Source organism: Hoplias malabaricus, chromosome 17 (genome assembly GCF_029633855.1).
Source record: "Hoplias malabaricus isolate fHopMal1 chromosome 17, fHopMal1.hap1, whole genome shotgun sequence".
Taxonomy (NCBI): Eukaryota; Metazoa; Chordata; class Actinopteri; order Characiformes; family Erythrinidae; genus Hoplias; species Hoplias malabaricus.
The window spans coordinates 33,332,191-33,349,730 of NC_089816.1; the positions used below are offsets into that span (position 1 = coordinate 33,332,191).

A 17,540-nucleotide genomic window follows, 5' to 3' on the forward strand; every position below is an offset into this window, starting at 1 on the left:
CTGTTTTCAGCTTCATTCCTCTCTGTTTAAACCCAAACTCAGCTCTAAACTCACACTGTGGGGGGAGACTGGGCTTGTGTTTACCCTCTACCTGTTTTCACAGTGTGACATCAGCAGTTAATGAGCTCCCACAGCGCCCCCTCCCCATGAACCTCTTAAATACACATGAATGAACTCTGGCCTTGTACTTAAAGACACAGAACAGATTTATTGATTTTTTTTTTTGGCATTATCTAAGCCACAGGACTGAACACAACCCGTTAAATAGCACTTATTTATATCCAAACCTTCCGTGAAGGAGGCTGTGAGATGGTTCCTGTTGAGCCAGGTCCTTCTGCTGATCACCTGGAAGTTGTGTCAGACTCCTGTACTAACTTTGTGTGTGTGTTATGTTTGCAGGTTCTCCCCTGCTGCTGTTCGCTAACCGGCGCGATGTGCGGCTGGTGGACGCTGAGGCGGGTCGCGCCGAGTCCGCGGTGGTGGTCAGTGACCTAGAGGACGCGGCCGCTGTTGACTTCCTTTATGCCGAGGGGCTGATCTTCTGGACCGACGTCAGTGAGGAGGCCATCAAGCAAACCTACTACAACCAAACTACCAACTGTAAGCATTAAACTACCCCCTACTACAACCAAACTACCAACTGTACACATTAAACTACCCCCTACTACAACCAAGCTAACAACTGGACGCTTTAAACTACCCCCTAATGCAACCAAACTACCAACTGTAAGCATTAAACTACCCCCTGCTGCAAACAAACTACCAACTCTAAGCATTAAACTACCCCCTGCTGCAACCAAACTACCAACTCTAAGCATTAAACTACCCCCTGCTGCAACCAAACTACCAACTTTAAACATTACACTACCCCCTACTACAACCAAGCTAACAACTGGACGCATTAAACTACCCCCTGCTGCAACCAAACTACCAACTCTAAGCATTAAACTACTCCCTGCTGCAACCAAACTACCAACTGTAAGCATTATACTACCCCCTACTGGAACCAAACTACCAATTGTAAGCATTAAACTACCCCCTACTGGAACCAAACTACCAATTGTAAGCATTAAACTACCCCCTACTGGAACCAAACTACCAACTGTAAGCATTAAACTACCCCTACTAAAACCTAACTAACACCTGTAAGCATTAAACTACCCCTACTACAACCAAACTATCAACTGTAAGCATTAAACTACCACCCACTACAACAAAACTACCAACTGTAAGCATTAAACTACCCCCTAATGCAACCAAACTACCAACTGTAAGCACTAAACTACCACCTACTACAAAAAAACTACTGTAAGCATTAAACTACCACCCACTACAACCAAACTACCAACTATAAGCACTAAACTACCACCTACTACAAACAAACTAACAACTGTAAGCATTAAACTACCCCCTACTACAACCAAACTACCAACTATAAGCACTAAACTACCACCTACTACAAACAAACTAACAACTGTAAGCATTACACTACCCCCTACTACAACCAAACTACCAAATATAAGCACTAAACTACCACCTACTACAACCAAACTACCAACTGTAAGCATTAAACTATAAAGCATTAATTCTGAATGTTTATTTAAAGCTGTAAAATGAATGTAAATATTTGTGAAGTGGTTGTTTTTAAGTCACAGTCATTATCTTACTCTGTGAACAGAACATTTTCTGGAGTGTGGAGATAATTCACTCGCCTGTCTTTGGAGTGTGTGTGTGTGTGTGTGTGTGTGTGTGATATCAGTCGTCTCGCCAGAGCACGTTTGAGGCCGTAGTTGGAGTCCGGCCCCGTGTGTAACATCGCTGAGGAGTTATATCAGGATCTTGAGGGAGAGGGAAACATCTGAGGAATGTTGGAGCTGATAACGGAGCGCCAGAGCTGAATGGAGTTGTTGTGTTTCGCTGGTGAACAGGGGACTGCGTTCCTGACCTCAGAACCATTCGGTTCGGGTTCTGCGTTACAGCTCACATTTCTTTATCCTGGTTTGATAAACCTATTTTGGTAATCCACCGCCCGGCTCTTTTCCACAGGCTTGGAGCTGGTTCTGTTCCAGTCTGTGCAACTAATTCTGAAACGTTCGGTGCCTTTCCACCAACATAAACGCGAAAGGTTCGTTCCCCCTCGGAGCCAGAATGTTTGGTCCATGCCCTTGTGGAGCTAAAGAAGCTCCAGAAAAAGCTCAGAGACAGCTCTGGTTCAGTTTAAAGGAACCCTGGTGTGATTGCTCTGTTAATGCGGTTTGTCAGAGTAAGTGTGAACGCTCCCTTTCGAACTCAGCGAGACCACCTGAGCAGAGGGTCTGTCTGTTTCTAAATGTATTCTGGTGTTACAAGTGTGAATTACAAACGGGATTAAATCAATTTCAGATAAACACCTAAAGGACACTTTGAGTTTGTGTCTTTAGTTTTATTTTTTTAATTTAGTTTTGAGAGAAACATAAATTACAAGCGACACATTTCCCTCTCTCTCTCACACACACAGACACAACGTACGGTTTGAAAATTCGTTTTTGTAAAAGTGACGCGGTTGGCGTGGGCGGTGCTTATTACTGTGGCTTCGTTATTCACGCTACAGGAATAACGTGGTCATAAGCGCCTCCTGTGAATGTGGTTTGAATGATCGGGTCTTCCATCGCATTGTACCCCGTTCACACCGGTACTTTTAGCTGACCTCTTGTGATGGGATCACCAGGACGCAGGTCAGTGCCAGGTGTGACCTGACCAGGCTGTAAACAGTGGATAAACCATGACTCTCTCTTGACTCTGTTCGCTTTATCTTATGTAAACACAGTGGGGATATAAAAAGTCAACAAAAATGATTAAGGAAATGTTCATATATTGTTTGATAAGTCGGTAATGTAGTTATTGGGTCTGTCCCAAAACATAGTGAACTGTCTAGCGACTCCCGGCACATAGGCTTTAAACACCTTAAATACGCTGCCTACTGAGATACCTTAATCTGGCTTAGATTTAAGGCAGCATCGAACCATTCCTCATCCGCGAAAGCAATGCCATGATGCAACGTCTATTTAACTCTTCTCCTAGAGCAAAATTACGAGGAAAAAACTGAAAGACTAGACTCCACTGCGCTGAAACGCTGAGGCAACCTTCGCCGCGGTGTGCAGTGGGTGGGAAGCCGTGACATCATTGTTTCCCAACTACAGCGTCTCAATAATCTGCCTCATGAGGAACTCTGCTGATTAAACAGCTGCCTATGGAGTCGCTGCCTACGTAGGGAGCTCATGAGGCTTTGGGACAGACCTATTATTGTTATTATTTTGTATTATTTATTATTATAATTATATTATTTTTCCCCCTCCAGTTGAGGTGTGTGAAAGGTGGTGTTGTTGTTGTTGTGACAAACTTAGTGCTGGTTAAAACAGACTTCCCCTTACTGTTCACTGTGTAGAACCAAGGTTCTAATCGTCCTAACGGAACCGGTTCAAGACCCAGAGTTCATTGGCTGTGGTTTGTTGTGTAATACTCTGTGTGTGTGTGTGTGTTTTAGCGGTGAAGGAAGCCACTCTGGGCTATGGTCAGTCGGTGGTGGTCGCTGGGCTGGCTTCTCCGGACGGTTTGGCGTGTGATTGGCTCGGACGGAAGCTGTACTGGACCGACTCGGAAACAAACCGGATCGAAGTGGCTAATCTGGATGGGACCTCACGAAAAGTTCTGTTCTGGCAGGATCTGGACCAGCCGCGGGCCATAGCCCTGAACCCACAGCAGAGGTGAGCGCACACACACTCTCTGTACGTGATTACACACACACACACACACACACACACACACACACACTCACTCTCTCTCGCTTCATTTCTACACCTGTTTCTCTTTGTTTTTATTTATTTCAGATACATATCTCTCTCTCTCTCTCTCTTCTCTCTCTCTCTCTCCTCTCTCTCTCTTTTCTCTCTCCCTCTCTTTCTCTCTCTCTCTCTCTCTCTCTCTCTCTCCTCTCTCTCTCTCTCTCTCTCTTCTCTCTCTTCTCTCTCTCTCTCTCTTGTCTTCTCTTTCTTTCTTTTATTTGTGAACATTTCCTTCTCTTTTCTCTCTGTCTAATTCCCTCTTTCTTCTATTACTTTCTCACAAGAACATCTCTCTCCCTCTGTTTTTTTGGCAGTGTTGTCTCTAACAGCTCAGGTGTGTGTGTGTGAGTGAGAGAGTGAGAGAGAGAGAGGATTTGTGGATGAACCGAGCGGTTGTAGGGGGGTGTCGTCCAGTGGAGCCGCTCTGTTCTCTCCTCTGGATGGTCGGTCCGTCTCGGGGCGGTTTGTGAGCGCGTGAGACTCGGGCTGGCGTCTGTGGGCCTGCGGCGCTGGTGTTGGAGCCGCTGTGGAGGTGCGGGGGGCTTTTAGAGTCGTGGATGTATTTGGAAGTGAGGGATTTTGGCTGGAGGTTTTCTGCAGAATCTTTCTCGCTCTCTTCACGCCGTATGATAAAGGCATTAACAGGAGGAGCCAGACACTTTTTCCTGGCCTTCAGCCTAAAGAAACACATCCTGCCGCTGTGTTTTCCTAAGCGCTCGCTGCTGTTAGGTGAAGTGAGCGTGTTCCTCCAGAGTGTTTGGGCGGAGCTGCTGGAGAACGGGGCCGTTTTGGGGGGAAAGGATCCTGTTACACACACACACACACACACACACACACACACACACACCAGGCTCAAGCTTTACATTTCACACATGTTTACTCAGGGCCGAGGGGCTGGCCGTGTTTATATCGGTCCCAGTTTAAAAGAGCTGTATTTTTATTAACACAGTTGTATTTTATAGAATTTACACATAGATCCATTCACAACACTTTACAGCTTCAACAGAGTTCATGCTCTGGCACATTACCTTTCATTCATTTGTAAATCCCTCTCCAGACACACTCAAACACACACACACACACACAAACACACACACACACCTGTGGACCGTTTCACACACCCAGTCTCTCTCTCTCTCTCGCTCTCTCTCTCTCTCTCTCTCTCTCTCTCTCTCACACACACACACACTCACCCAGTCTCTCACACACACACACACACACACCCAGTCTCTCACACACACACACACACACACACACACCTGTGGACAGTTTCACACACTCACCCAGTCTCTCTCACACACACCTGTGGACTGTTTCACACACTCACCCAGTCTCTCTCTCTCACACACACACACCTGTGGACCGTTTCACACACTCACGCAGTCTCTCTCACACACACACACCTGTGGACCGTTTCACACACTCACCCAGTCTCTCTCTCTCACATACACACACCTGTGGACCGTTTCACACACTCACCCAGTCTCTCTCTCTCACACACACACACCTGTGGACCGTTTCACACACTCACGCAGTCTCTCTCACACACACACACCTGTGGACCGTTTCACACACCCAGTCTCTCTCTCTCTCTCGCTCTCTCTCTCTCTCTCTCTCTCTCTCACACACACACCCACCCAGTCTCTCACACACACACACACACACACCCAGTCTCTCACACACACACACACACACACACCTGTGGACAGTTTCACACACTCACCCAGTCTCTCTCACACACACCTGTGGACTGTTTCACATACTCACCCAGTCTCTCTCTCTCACACACACACACCTGTGGACCGTTTCACACACTCACGCAGTCTCTCTCACACACACACACCTGTGGACCGTTTCACACACTCACCCAGTCTCTCTCTCTCACATACACACACCTGTGGACCGTTTCACACACTCACCCAGTCTCTCTCACACACACACACCTGTGGACCATTTCACATACTCACCCAGTCTCTCTCTCTCACACACACACACCTGTGGACCGTTTCACACACTCACCCAGTCTCTCTCTCTCACACACACACACCTGTGGACCGTTTCACACACTCACGCAGTCTCTCTCACACACACACACCTGTGGACCATTTCACATACTCACCCAGTCTCTCTCTCTCACACACACACACCTGTGGACCGTTTCACACACTCACCCAGTCTCTCTCACACACACACACCTGTGGACCGTTTCACACACTCACCCAGTCTCTCTCTCTCTCTCTCTCTCTCTCTCTCTCTCTCTCTCACACACACACAAATGTGGACAGTTTGACAAACTCACCCAGTCTCTCCCACACACACACTAGCAGCAGTGAATACAGACCCACACACACACACACACATGGGTCTGTATTCACTGCTGCTAGTGTGTGTGTGTGTGTGTGTGCGTTCACTGATGAGACGCAGCATCCTGGTTGTGTTGTCCTGTTTAATCTATCTATCTTTTTATCTACTGTGACTGAATAAAATAGTGATGGATGGATGGATGAATTGTAGATGGAGTGATGAGTAGATGATGAATAAATAATGTCTAGACGATGAGAGAGAGAGAGAGAGAGAGAGATGAATGGAAGAAGGGAGTGTAGAGTCACTGCCTGGTGTTAAATCCCACTCCTCAGCAGCGGCCAGTGGAACCAGATCAGTGTTGTTTTCCTCAGCTGGCCGTGCTTTTAATGTTGTGGCTGATTGGTGCTGTGAGCTGCAGTGTGTGTGTGTGTGTGTGCGCGTGTGTAAGAGATGTTTAACTGAGGGGAATGTGCCGGAGCCTCAGCTGGGGGTGGGGTTCGCATGCTTGGTTACTCCTCTGGCATGAGGCTCCACCGCTGTTTCCTCTGGTGACACGCGTGCAGAGTCTGTACAGAGTCTTAAAGGAGACGCATTCTGAAAAGCCCCTCGTTTACTTCATGTTTACATTAATGTGTTCATCTGGAGCCCACCAACCCTCACACTGTGAAACAAGACCCCAGTCAGTTTACCGTGCGCTGCCTGTAACAGAGAACATGGGATAAAACGAGCCGCTCTGATTCTGCTCCGGTTCTGACTTCAAGTGTAGAGACTTTAGAATGGCTCCGCCCCCTCATCTGAGTCTGTCCAATCACAGCACTATACTTATGAGAAAAGGCGGGTTTAAACCATTTAAAACAGACATCGGCAGAGCTGAGTGAATGAATGAGTGTGTGTGTGTGACACTGTCCACAGGTGTGAGTGTGTGAGAGACTGGGTGAGTGTGTGAAACTGTCCACAGGTGTGTGTGTGTGTGAGTGACTGGGTGAGTGTGTGAAACTGTCCACAGGTGTGAGTGTGTGAGTGACTGGGTGAGTGTGTGAAACTGTCCACAGGTGTGTGTGTGTGTGAGTGACTGGGTGAGTGTGTGAAACTGTCCACAGGTGTGAGTGACTGGGTGAGTGTGTGAAACTGTTTATGGGTGTGTGTGTGTGTGTGTGTGTGTGTGAGTGACTGGGTGAGTGTGTGAAACTGTTTATGGGTGTGTGTGTGTGTGTGTGTGTGTGTGAGTGACTGGGTGAGTGTGTGAAACTGTTTATGGGTGTGTGTGTGTGTGTGTGAGTGACTGGGTGAGTGTATGAAACTGTTTACAGGTGTGAGTGTGTGGAACTGTCCACAGGTGTGAGTGACTGGGTCAATGTGTGAGTGACTGGGTCAATGTGTGAGTGACTGGGTCAATGTGTGAGTGACAGGGTGAGTGAGTAGGTGAGTGTGTGAAACTGTCCACAGGTGTGAGTGACTGGGTGAGTGTGTGCAACTGTCCACAAGTGTGAGTGACAGGGTGTGTGTCAGAGCGAGTGGGTGAGTGTGTGAAATTGTCCACAGGTGTGAGTGACTGGGTGAGTGTGTGAGTGACAGGGTGAGTGTGTGATGCTCTCCCTTGTGTCCAGTTATTCTGTGTAAGTTCTAGACGCATGGCGACCCTGACCCGGATGAAGCTCTTACAGAAGGTGAATGAATGAATGAATTGAAGGACTGTGTTTCCAGTAATAGAAGGACTAGTCCGTGGCAGCAGACATCCCCCCAGGAGACATTAGTGGCGGGGGGCTGCCGGACTCTTCTGCTCGTGTAGATGAGTAAAGCAGCGCTTGGCAGCTCTTAAACCTGTGTGTACATAGGGTTTGGAGTCCTGTTAAATGTTGTAGCAAGTACAATGTGCTGTTCTCTGGCAGTTTGTCTCCATTTCCAACTTTAACTGAGGCGTATCTCTCTTCAGGGGGGACACAAGGGGGACGAGGACACTCCCATCAAGTCTGAAGTTAAAGGGACACTTCACAGATTTTATTCACAGATGTTTTCCGAAGAGGGACTGCGTATTCTGTCCATCTCAGGACAGGTTTGCGGAGAGAGGGAATGACAGAGTAGAGTGACCCTGTCTCCACCTGGTGGTTTTCTGAGAGTGTGAACTGCATCGTGACTTACACCTGCGTCTGAAATCTGAAACCCACACTGAAATCCGCACCCTTAAAAGAATTCATTCATTCATTCATTATCTGTAACACTTGTCCAGTTCAGGGTCATGGTGGGTCCGGAGCCTACCCGGAATCACTGGGTGCAAGTTGGGAACAGGAAATGTTCCAGAGATGCTTTTACGCATGCTGCACAGGCTCTGCCCCCACGGCTAAAGCACATGCATCATTTCCCGCTGAGAGAACGCGTCTCGCTTATAACGTCTCCCGCTATGCGCTACATCTGTGAACGACTGTACTGGCACGTTTCCAGACCCGATACTCCGGAGTTTCTCTCTTAATTCTATCTAATAAGAGGCTATTCAGAAAACATGGTGTGGAATAACCACAATAATGTCAACCACTGCAATGTGTTAGAGTTGTCCCTTTATTTGCAAGGTCTTTCTTGTTTTACACTTCATTGTGTGTGTGTGTGTAATGAATGATAATTAAATATGTTTAAAAAGTCATATAAAAAGGTTGAGTGTAACTTTCCCCAGCTGTTGGCATCTGAACAACGGCTGAGTGCCAGTCTTCTTTTATAAAATGGAAACAATGGCAGCAAACCAACCACAAAACCAAATGCAGCTTCAATAGTTTGGGAGCATTTCGGCTCTCGACCAAACGAAAAGGGAGAGCCAGGTAACTCAGACGAGGCAACAAGCAAAATCTGTGCCTGAAAAGCCGCAGTGAAATGGGGAGATACATGGAATTTGAATCTCATCTCGCTTCCTGTCGTCCGGCTCTCGTCGTGGAGCCTCGGAAGGAACGGTTCCAGGCGACAGTGAGGAGTGTAGGACTAGAGTCAGGATAAATGAGGTAATCTGGGGCAGTCATGTCGCATATCGCAGTGTAAAGCCTCGTTAGATCACAGCACAGGAAATTCTTTCCCAGCACTATCATGGTGTGAACGCTGTGCTGCGCCCAACTTCAGCCGCTAGAGCTGAGCATATGGCAATGACGACGTTTACTTCCAGACCATTGGAGCTGGTAATGTGAACGCAGCCTTAGACGAATGTGGCTTGGAATCCTGTTTAAGTGTGTCTGGGTGCGTTCACACCTGTATTTGTATGTCGATGATTCCTATCCAGATATAATCCTGATAAACACATCAGCTGTAAACAGCGTCATTGATGTCTGTTGGTGATATCTAACCATAACAGCTGTTTATTTACCGTCAAAATCACCAGTAAACATACTCCAGAATGGGTCTTTGTTGTGTTAAAGCTACATTGAGCTGAGCGTGTGTGTGTGTGTGTGTGTGTGTGTGTGTGTGTGTGTGTGTGTATTCTCTGGTGTTTGGTGTGATGATGCTGGTGCTGTCTTTGATTTTTAAAGCCTTTATTCTTTTTAAAGCTGCGCTGATGTTTAGTCTAGGGCTCAGTTCAGTCGTTTCTACATAACACTCAAAGCACCACACGCACACACACCAACACCTGTCTACAGATGTGTGTGACAGTGAGTGACTGGGTGTTCCAATGAATGAATGAATTCAGAGCTGCAGATTGTCAAACTTGAAAGTTGATATAATAAGTTTGTGAGAGTCGCTGAGCTGTGAGCCTGGGTTTGCAGCTGCTAACTTTAGCCGGATTAGCTTTAGCATTAGGCATCGTTTGTGGTGATAAGTGCTGTTCTCCGGTTGCTGTGTGAATTAAATGAGTTAAATTTGTGTCGGTGGAACCCAAGCTTTGTTGAGGACAGTGTTATAAGCTGGTTTTGAGAGTTACTGATGAACGAGGGCGAGTGCTAGCGCCTGCTAACTTTAGCTGGATTAGCTCAGTTTTTAGTGTTAGACATCGATTCTGGTAAAAAGTGCTTTACTGTGGGTCGTTGTGGTTATAACGGCTAGAGAACTACCAGAGTTACATTTTATGCTTCTAATAACATGGTCCAGTGTGTATTATGTGATCCCACGCGTTCCCCAGGCTTAACAGTGAGGGAGTGTGAGAGTGTTTGTCATGACCGGCTCTTGGAGCTTCTAGAGATAAAAGGTCAATATCCCTCGGCTCAGAAAGTGTGTGTGTGAGTTTCTTTTAATTTTTAATTTTAATTAGAATGAAGTTTATCCTGAGTATAAAATGTGTCACAGTGAAATTAAACGTGTTGGTAATATATTTTTCACCCACAAGGTACATGTACTGGACGGACTGGGGGGAGGAGCCGAGGATAGAGCGGGCGGGGATGGACGGCAGCAGCAGGAGGGTCATCGTGGAGGAGGAGATCTACTGGCCAAACGGACTCACCATCGACCTGCAGGAGCAGAAACTGTACTGGGCCGACGCTAAACTCAGCTTCATACACAGAGCTAACCTGGACGGGACCGCACGGTGGGTTTTACACACACACAAACACACACACACTTTATTTGGATGTGGCATATGAAATAAAATATCAAATAAAACACAAACGATAATTCAGAATCCTTACATTGTTCATGATTAAAGTCACATTCACGTTTCTCATGGTGACAGTAACATCGTCTTCTCGAATGAAGTCACCAATCATTTATTTGAAAATAAAAGTTCATCAGAAGTTTTCTGTGTGAGACGTGCTCTTTTAGCAGGAAATTAAGCGCTTGTGGGCGGAGCCTGTGCAGCGCATGCAGGAGAAACTCTGGAACATTTTCCACACCGTTCTCATGTGTTGACTCTTTACCAGGTCTAACGACGGCACTAATCTAAACTCTAAACTCACACTGCGGGGGGCGACTCGGCTTGTGTTTATCCCCCACCCGTTTACACAGTGTGACATCAGCAGTCAGTGAGATCCCACAGCGCCCCCTCCCTGTGGCTCTCTTTTTACTGTTCTCTCGCTGTTCTCTCCCTGTTCTCACTGTTCTCTCCCTGTTTTCACAGTTCTCTCCCTGTTTTCACAGTTCTCTCTCTGTTCTCTTTGTTCTCTCTCTCTGTTCTCCCTGTTCTCTCTCTGCTCTCTCTTTGTTCTCTCCCTGTTCTCTCTCTGTTTTCACTGTTCTGTCTCTGTTCTCACTGTTCTCTCCTTGTTCTCTCACTGTTCTCACTGTTCTCTCCCTGTTTTCAGTTCTCTCCCTGTTCTCTCTCTCTCTTCTCCCTGTTCTCTCTCTGTTCTCCCTGTTCTCTCTCTGTTTTCACTGTTTTGTCTCTGTTCTCACAGTTCTCTCCCAGTTCTCACTGTTCTCTCACTGTTCTCACTGTTCTCTCCCTGTTTTCAGTTCTCTCCCTGTTCTCTCTCTCTGTTCTCCCTGTTCTCTCTCTGTTTTCACTGTTCTGTCTCTGTTCTCACAGTTCTCTCACAGTTCTCACTGTTCTCTCTCTGTTTTCACTGTTCTCTCCCCGTTCTCTTCCTGTTTTCACAGTTCTCTCACTGTTCTCTCCCTGTTCTTTTTGTTTTCTCTCTCTGTTTTCACTGTTCTGTCTCTGTTCTCTCCTTGTTCTCTCCCTGTTTTCACAGTTCTCTCCCTGTTCTCCCTGTTCTCTCTCTGTTTTCACTGTTCTCTCCCTGTTTTCACAGTTCTCTCCCTGTTCTCACACTTCTCTCCCAGTTTTCACTGTTCTCTCTCTGTTTTCACTGTTCTCTCCCTGTTCTCTCTCTGTTCTCTTTGTTTTCTCTCTCTGTTTTCACTGTTCCGTCTCTGTTCTCACTGTTCTCTCTCTGTTTTCACAGTTCTCTCCCTGTTTTCACAGTTCTCTCCCTGTTCTCTCTCTGTTTTCACTGTTCTCTCCCTGTTCTCTCTCTGTTCTCACAGTTCTCTCCCTGTTTTCACTGTTCTCTCCCTGTTTTCACTGTTCTCTCCCTGTTTTCACTGTTCTCTCCCTGTTCTCACACTTCTCTCCCAGTTCTCACTGTTCTCTCTCTGTTTTCACTGTTCTCTCCCCGTTCTCTCCCTGTTCTCTCTCTGTTCTCTTTGTTTTCTCTCTCTGTTTTCACTGTTCTGTCTCTGTTCTCACTGTTCTCTCTCTGTTTTCACAGTTCTCTCCCTGTTCTCCCTGTTCTCTCTCTGTTTTCACTGTTCTCTCTCTGTTCTCACAGTTCTTTATCTGTTCTCTCTGTTTTCTCTTTTCCCACATTTTCATTCTATATTATCCTCCTGCATTTTGTTCCTCTCCTATCTCTCCCTTTCTCCCTCTCTATCTTTTCCTTCGTTTCTTTCCTCTTTTCTCACTCTTTCTCCCACTCCCTCAGACCTCCTCTCTCACTTTCTCACTGTTCTCTGGGTCATTTTTGCTCAAAGCTCCAGTCCAAACAGCCATAAGATACTCGACTGTAAGAATACACACACACACACACACACACACACACTCGTACACACTCGTTCAGAGTTTACCTGCATGCCATATACGGCAGTAACCTGAGTCTGTCAGGCATTATGAGGAGGATTGTGGCCCCTGGGTAAAGGCATACATTTCCTATTGTTGCTGTAGTTTAATAGGGACTTTATAGGAGAGATATGTTCTCTCCAGCACTGGATCACGTTCACTCACTCAGGGCTTTCAGCACAGGCCTGGTTTACAGAGCGGGGGCAACTCTCAGCACTGGTCCAGGGTCAGCTCCACCTTCATTCTGGGGGAGGAGCTCTGAAAGACTGCTGTTGTTAATGGTGCAGTAAACTCTGGACTGTGTGGAGCCTTTGTCTAACTACAGCGCTGTAATGAGCTCTCGTATGAGGCAGGATTGGTTTACGTAACTGTGTATTACTTCTTTTAATTGCTGACTTGTTCCCTTCTCACTCACTCACTATGTAATGGCACTTTTCCACTGCATGGTTCCTACTCTACTGGACCCTACTCTCTGTAGGCCCCCCGTCATCAGTTCAGACAGATCAGTAGAGTTTGTTCCTTCCTTGTTGCAGCGTCCAGCTCTCGCTGGATTCTTTCGTCGGCCACCGATCCAAGGAGCGTTTGAACCTCTTCAAAAGACCACGGCGTCATTTTACGAGCTGCCGTCGTGAGTCGGATAAAAACAAACGTGATCTCTGCTGCAGCTGGAGATTTTACAGATGGAGAGTTGGTGCTGGTCGTCTGCGTTGCGTGGCGTAGAGTGACGACTCTCTCTGGACGATCAGCGCTCTGCAAGGTTTACACGCCACGGTTTAGTCCCTACTCGACTCGCTCTGAACCACGAGAGAACAGCCACTAAACAAGAACCCGCTTCCAGAACCAGGACCTGATTCACCTGGTGGAGGAGCAGAGTCGAAGTGAGTCGAGTAGGGACCCTGCAGTGGAAAAGAGCCAATACCCTCTCCCTCAATCCCTACGCTCTTAGTCATTCCCTTGATCTCTCCCTCACTCCTTCAGTCACAGACTCCCCTCGGCACTCGCTCAACCCCTCAATCAGTTACTCGCACCCTTAATCCCCCTCTCTCTTCATCACTTTCTCACCAGTACTCCCTCGCTCCTTCAGTCACACCCTCGCTCACACTATCACTCCTTTGCTCCCTCTGTAATTCCTTTTATCGCTCCCTCATTTGATCCCTCGGCCCCTGCATCATTGACATGACCTTCAGTTACTCCCACTGCTGAAGACGAACACGTCAGACTCTAAACTTCTCTCACATACACTTGTCTTGTCTTGTGTTAGTTTGCATTATTCCATCACACACTGCATTTATGAAGCACTTTTCAAAAACCCAACGCTGCTTCCCAGTGAACAATATTACAGTCCGACCACATCCATAAGAGAGAGTCTTGGCGCTCGGACGCTGATGGAGGGTGGATCAGTGCCGTGAAGGATTCATGGGGAGAGAAGCGTGCGCTACGTTCTGCTCCTCTGTCTTGTCTCCGAGAGTCCGCGCTCCTCTGTTAGCACTTACCTTCTGTTGTTTTTAAAACAATGCGGCCGCTTTCATGTCTGTGTTCTGGACACCTCTGATTAATGGTGGAGTTTAGTGTTCCAGCCGACTTCAAACGGCCCGCCGCCGCCGAGCAACCCACCTACGTCAAAAACGGAGCGAGATCTGGAAGCAATTACGTTTCCCCTCTGTTCTTCACACGCTATTAAAACATGCCCCTCTTTTAGCCCCAGGAACCGGGAACGAGGAGCGGGTCGAGCGATGACGATCAGAAACACCACCAGGAGTCGTTCGTCATCGTCTCACAGACCTTTCAGCGTCGAGATTCAGGACTAACTCCGTGACGTTTCACAAACTTAAACCAGAGGTCGAACCAAAACAAAACTACTGCATCATGGGATTTTTATTATGATTTGTTCTGATTATTTATTAGCTTTGGGCTGTAAATAACGTTATTTTTACCTTTTTACTCCTTTTCTTTATATTTAACTTCATTTAAAAAAAATTGTAAAAGTTATTGAGGCTCAAGATAAGGACTTTTATTATAGAAAAGATGTTTTATCAATAATTTAAGCACTTTTAGGTAGTTACACTGTTGTTAACTTCTGTTTAATTAGCAGTGCCTCCAGAAAAGATGTGTAAAATGTTATAAACTGCAGCATGTTTTGTAAATTTTGTAAAATTAAAATAATATGGAGGCCCCCTGGATTTAAAAAGTGAGTTATCGTAAGGTCTTAAACGTTTCCAGTGCTGCTGATCTCTCCTGATTCCTTGCGGTCATTCCTCTCCCGTTTGTGAATGTCTGATTTGTGCGTTATTTACGTCTGTATTAGCGTCTCCCTTTGTCGTTGCGGCTGAAGAGGACGCCGAGGCTCAGCTCTGGATTGTGCGGTGGAGTTTACTGCTCTGTGTAATGACAGTAAGCAGCAGACTGGTGTGGACTGAGTGACCCCAGCTGTTTAGCCGCTGGCTGTTAATGACCGCAGCAGACACAGCGCTGACAGGAGGAGTTGTTTAATTTCCCTGTTGGCGGGTGCTCTGAGGGCAGGAGGTTTATTCCCTGTGTGTTAAACGCTCCCTCTGAGCCTGTATTTCCTCCACTGTTCATCTGCGCGATGGAACAGTGCCCAGCACCTCATCAGGAAGACGTAAACAAACCACTGCAGCGCTCTAAATAAAGACAGAGCTGCGACATGCTGGACCAAATTACATTTAAAAGATGTTTAGGGCCGAGTAATAGTTTGGCAGAAGATCTACCTCCACACACAAACCACAAATGTGGCTCATCAGCCAGAACTGGAGTTCACTTCCTCAGGATGGAAGAGAATCTGTCTAAATCATCACGGACCTGCCTGTGCCTCTCCGCAGAGGAACACGGTTCTGTTTCTAAATGAAGTGTCTGTGACCCGTTTTGGTCCAAACCCCACGAGCCTCACAGCAGTGTTCTCCCCCTGTGTAAACAGCCCCTGTTCAGAACACCCACTTTCAGCACCTGTTCCTTTAAATGATAATGAGCCGCTCGCTGTTCACCCCGACCCCGAGCGCACAGCAGTGAGGAGCGAGGAGCAGAAGCTCTGGTTTTTAGTCGTTTTCACTCTGTTCTCTTTCTTCTCCGTTCTGGTATTCTCCGTTGTGTCTGTTTTGCGAGTTTAACTTCATCTTTGTGCTCTCACATAAACACGGGTCCTGCGCTGTGATTGGACAGAATCAGACGAGGGGGCGGGGCCATTCTAAAGTCTCTGCACTTGATGTCAGAAGCGGAGCAGAGTCAGAACGGCTCGTTTTATCTCGTTTTCTGACTCTGGCAGCGCACAGAAAACTGACTGGGGTCTTGTTTCACAGTGTGTGGGTTGGTGGGCTATCAGCAAACAGTGCCTCCTTTGCACCTACCAGTCTTGTTTTGTGTGGAGTTCTCATAGCTGCCATGTGTGTGACATATTGTATTGTTTGCTGAGGCCTGGTGAACTTTGTCTCTAATAGAGCTATGCTGATGCCTTAAAGCCACACAAAGTAGTACTTTTACATTAACGTTACAGCTCTCCTGAGCTGTAATAGTGAGAATGGAGCCTCTGTTGTTGCTTTGTAAGTTTAGAAGAGGGTGATGCAGGGAAGACGGCTAACTGCATTAGCGACAGTGCTCCACCTTAAAAGATACAGTCGCTTCTTACTCACACACGCACCGCTCCACCTTAAAAGATACATCCGCTTCTTACTCACACGCACCGCTCCACCTTAAAAGATACAGTTGCTTCTTACTCACACACGCACTGCTCCACCTTAAAAGATACAGTCGCTTCTTACTCACACACGCACCGCTCCACCTTAAAAGATACAGTCGCTTCTTACTCACACACGCACCGCTCCACCTTAAAAGATACATCCGCTTCTTACTCACACGCACCGCTCCACCTTAAAAGATACAGCCGCTTCTTACTCACACGCACCGCTCCATCTTAAAATATTTGTAAATGTGTTTGTATTTATTGCTGTTGAATGTGCTGTAGGAATAACCTGGGTTTGGTGTTGTGTTGTTCCTCCAGGGAGACGGTGGTGGAGGGGACGCTGACCCACCCATTTGCTCTGACGCTGTTTGAAGAGACGCTGTACTGGACGGACTGGCAGACACGCTCCATTCATGCCTGCAACAAACACACCGGAGACAACCGCCGAGAAATACTCAACGGGATCTACTCCCCCATGGACATCCAGGTCCTCAGCCAGGAGAGACAGCCCAACAGTGAGTCGGAAACACAAAAGCACACCACACGGTCGCCTCAGAATCGCGAAAATCCATTGGGACCTGGAGGTTGTGGGTTCGAGTCCTGCTCCGGGTGACTGTCTGTGAGGAGTGTAGTGTGTTCTCCCTGTGTCTGCGTGGGTTTCCTCCGGGTGACTGTCTGTGAGGAGTGTGGTGTGTTCTCTCTGTGTCTGCGTGGGTTTCCTCCGGGTGACTGTCTGTGAGGAGTGTGGTATGTTCTCTCTGTGTCAGCGTGGGTTTCCTCCGGGTGACTGTCTGTGAGGAGTGTGGTGTGTTCTCCCTGTGTCTGCGTGGGTTTCTTCCGGGTGACTGTCTGTGAGGAGTGTGGTGTGTTCTCCCTGTGTCTGCGTGGGTTTCCTCCGGGTGACTGTCTGTGAGGAGTGTGGTGTGTTCTCTCTGTGTCAGCGTGGGTTTCCTCCGGGTGACTGTCTGTGAGGAGTGTGGTGTGTTCTCCCTGTGTCTGCGTGGGTTTCCTCCGGGTGCTCTGGTTTCCTCCCACGCTCCAAAAACACACTTCGGCAGGTGGATTGGAGACTCAAAAGTGTCAGTAGGTGTGAATGTGTGAGTGTGTGTCGCCCTGTAAAGGACTGGTGCTAGAGTGTGTTCCTACCTTGCGCCCAGTGATTCAGGGTAGGCTCCAGACCCACCGCCGCCCTGAAATGGATAAGGATTACAGACAATGAATGAATGAATGAAATGTTATGATCTAGATTTAGTTGTTTCAG

The 17,540-nt window shown here is 47.3% G+C and overlaps 1 protein-coding gene across 2 annotated transcripts in view; it reads left to right on the forward strand.

The window, feature by feature from the left end:
• lrp5 (low density lipoprotein receptor-related protein 5) overlaps positions 1 to 17,540 on the forward strand; it is a 70,589-nt gene that overhangs the window by 9,662 nt on the left and 43,387 nt on the right. Inside the window, exons 2-5 of one of the 2 annotated variants that reach the window (XM_066649912.1) lie at positions 400 to 600; positions 3,524 to 3,743; positions 10,420 to 10,617; positions 16,598 to 16,794. In XM_066649912.1, the coding sequence (XP_066506009.1) occupies positions 400 to 600; positions 3,524 to 3,743; positions 10,420 to 10,617; positions 16,598 to 16,794 (816 nt within the window). Of the gene's footprint in view, positions 1 to 399; positions 601 to 1,541; positions 1,561 to 3,523; positions 3,744 to 10,419; positions 10,618 to 16,597; positions 16,795 to 17,540 lie in introns of those variants that run through there. The other variant, XM_066649913.1, reaches the window with a different exon arrangement.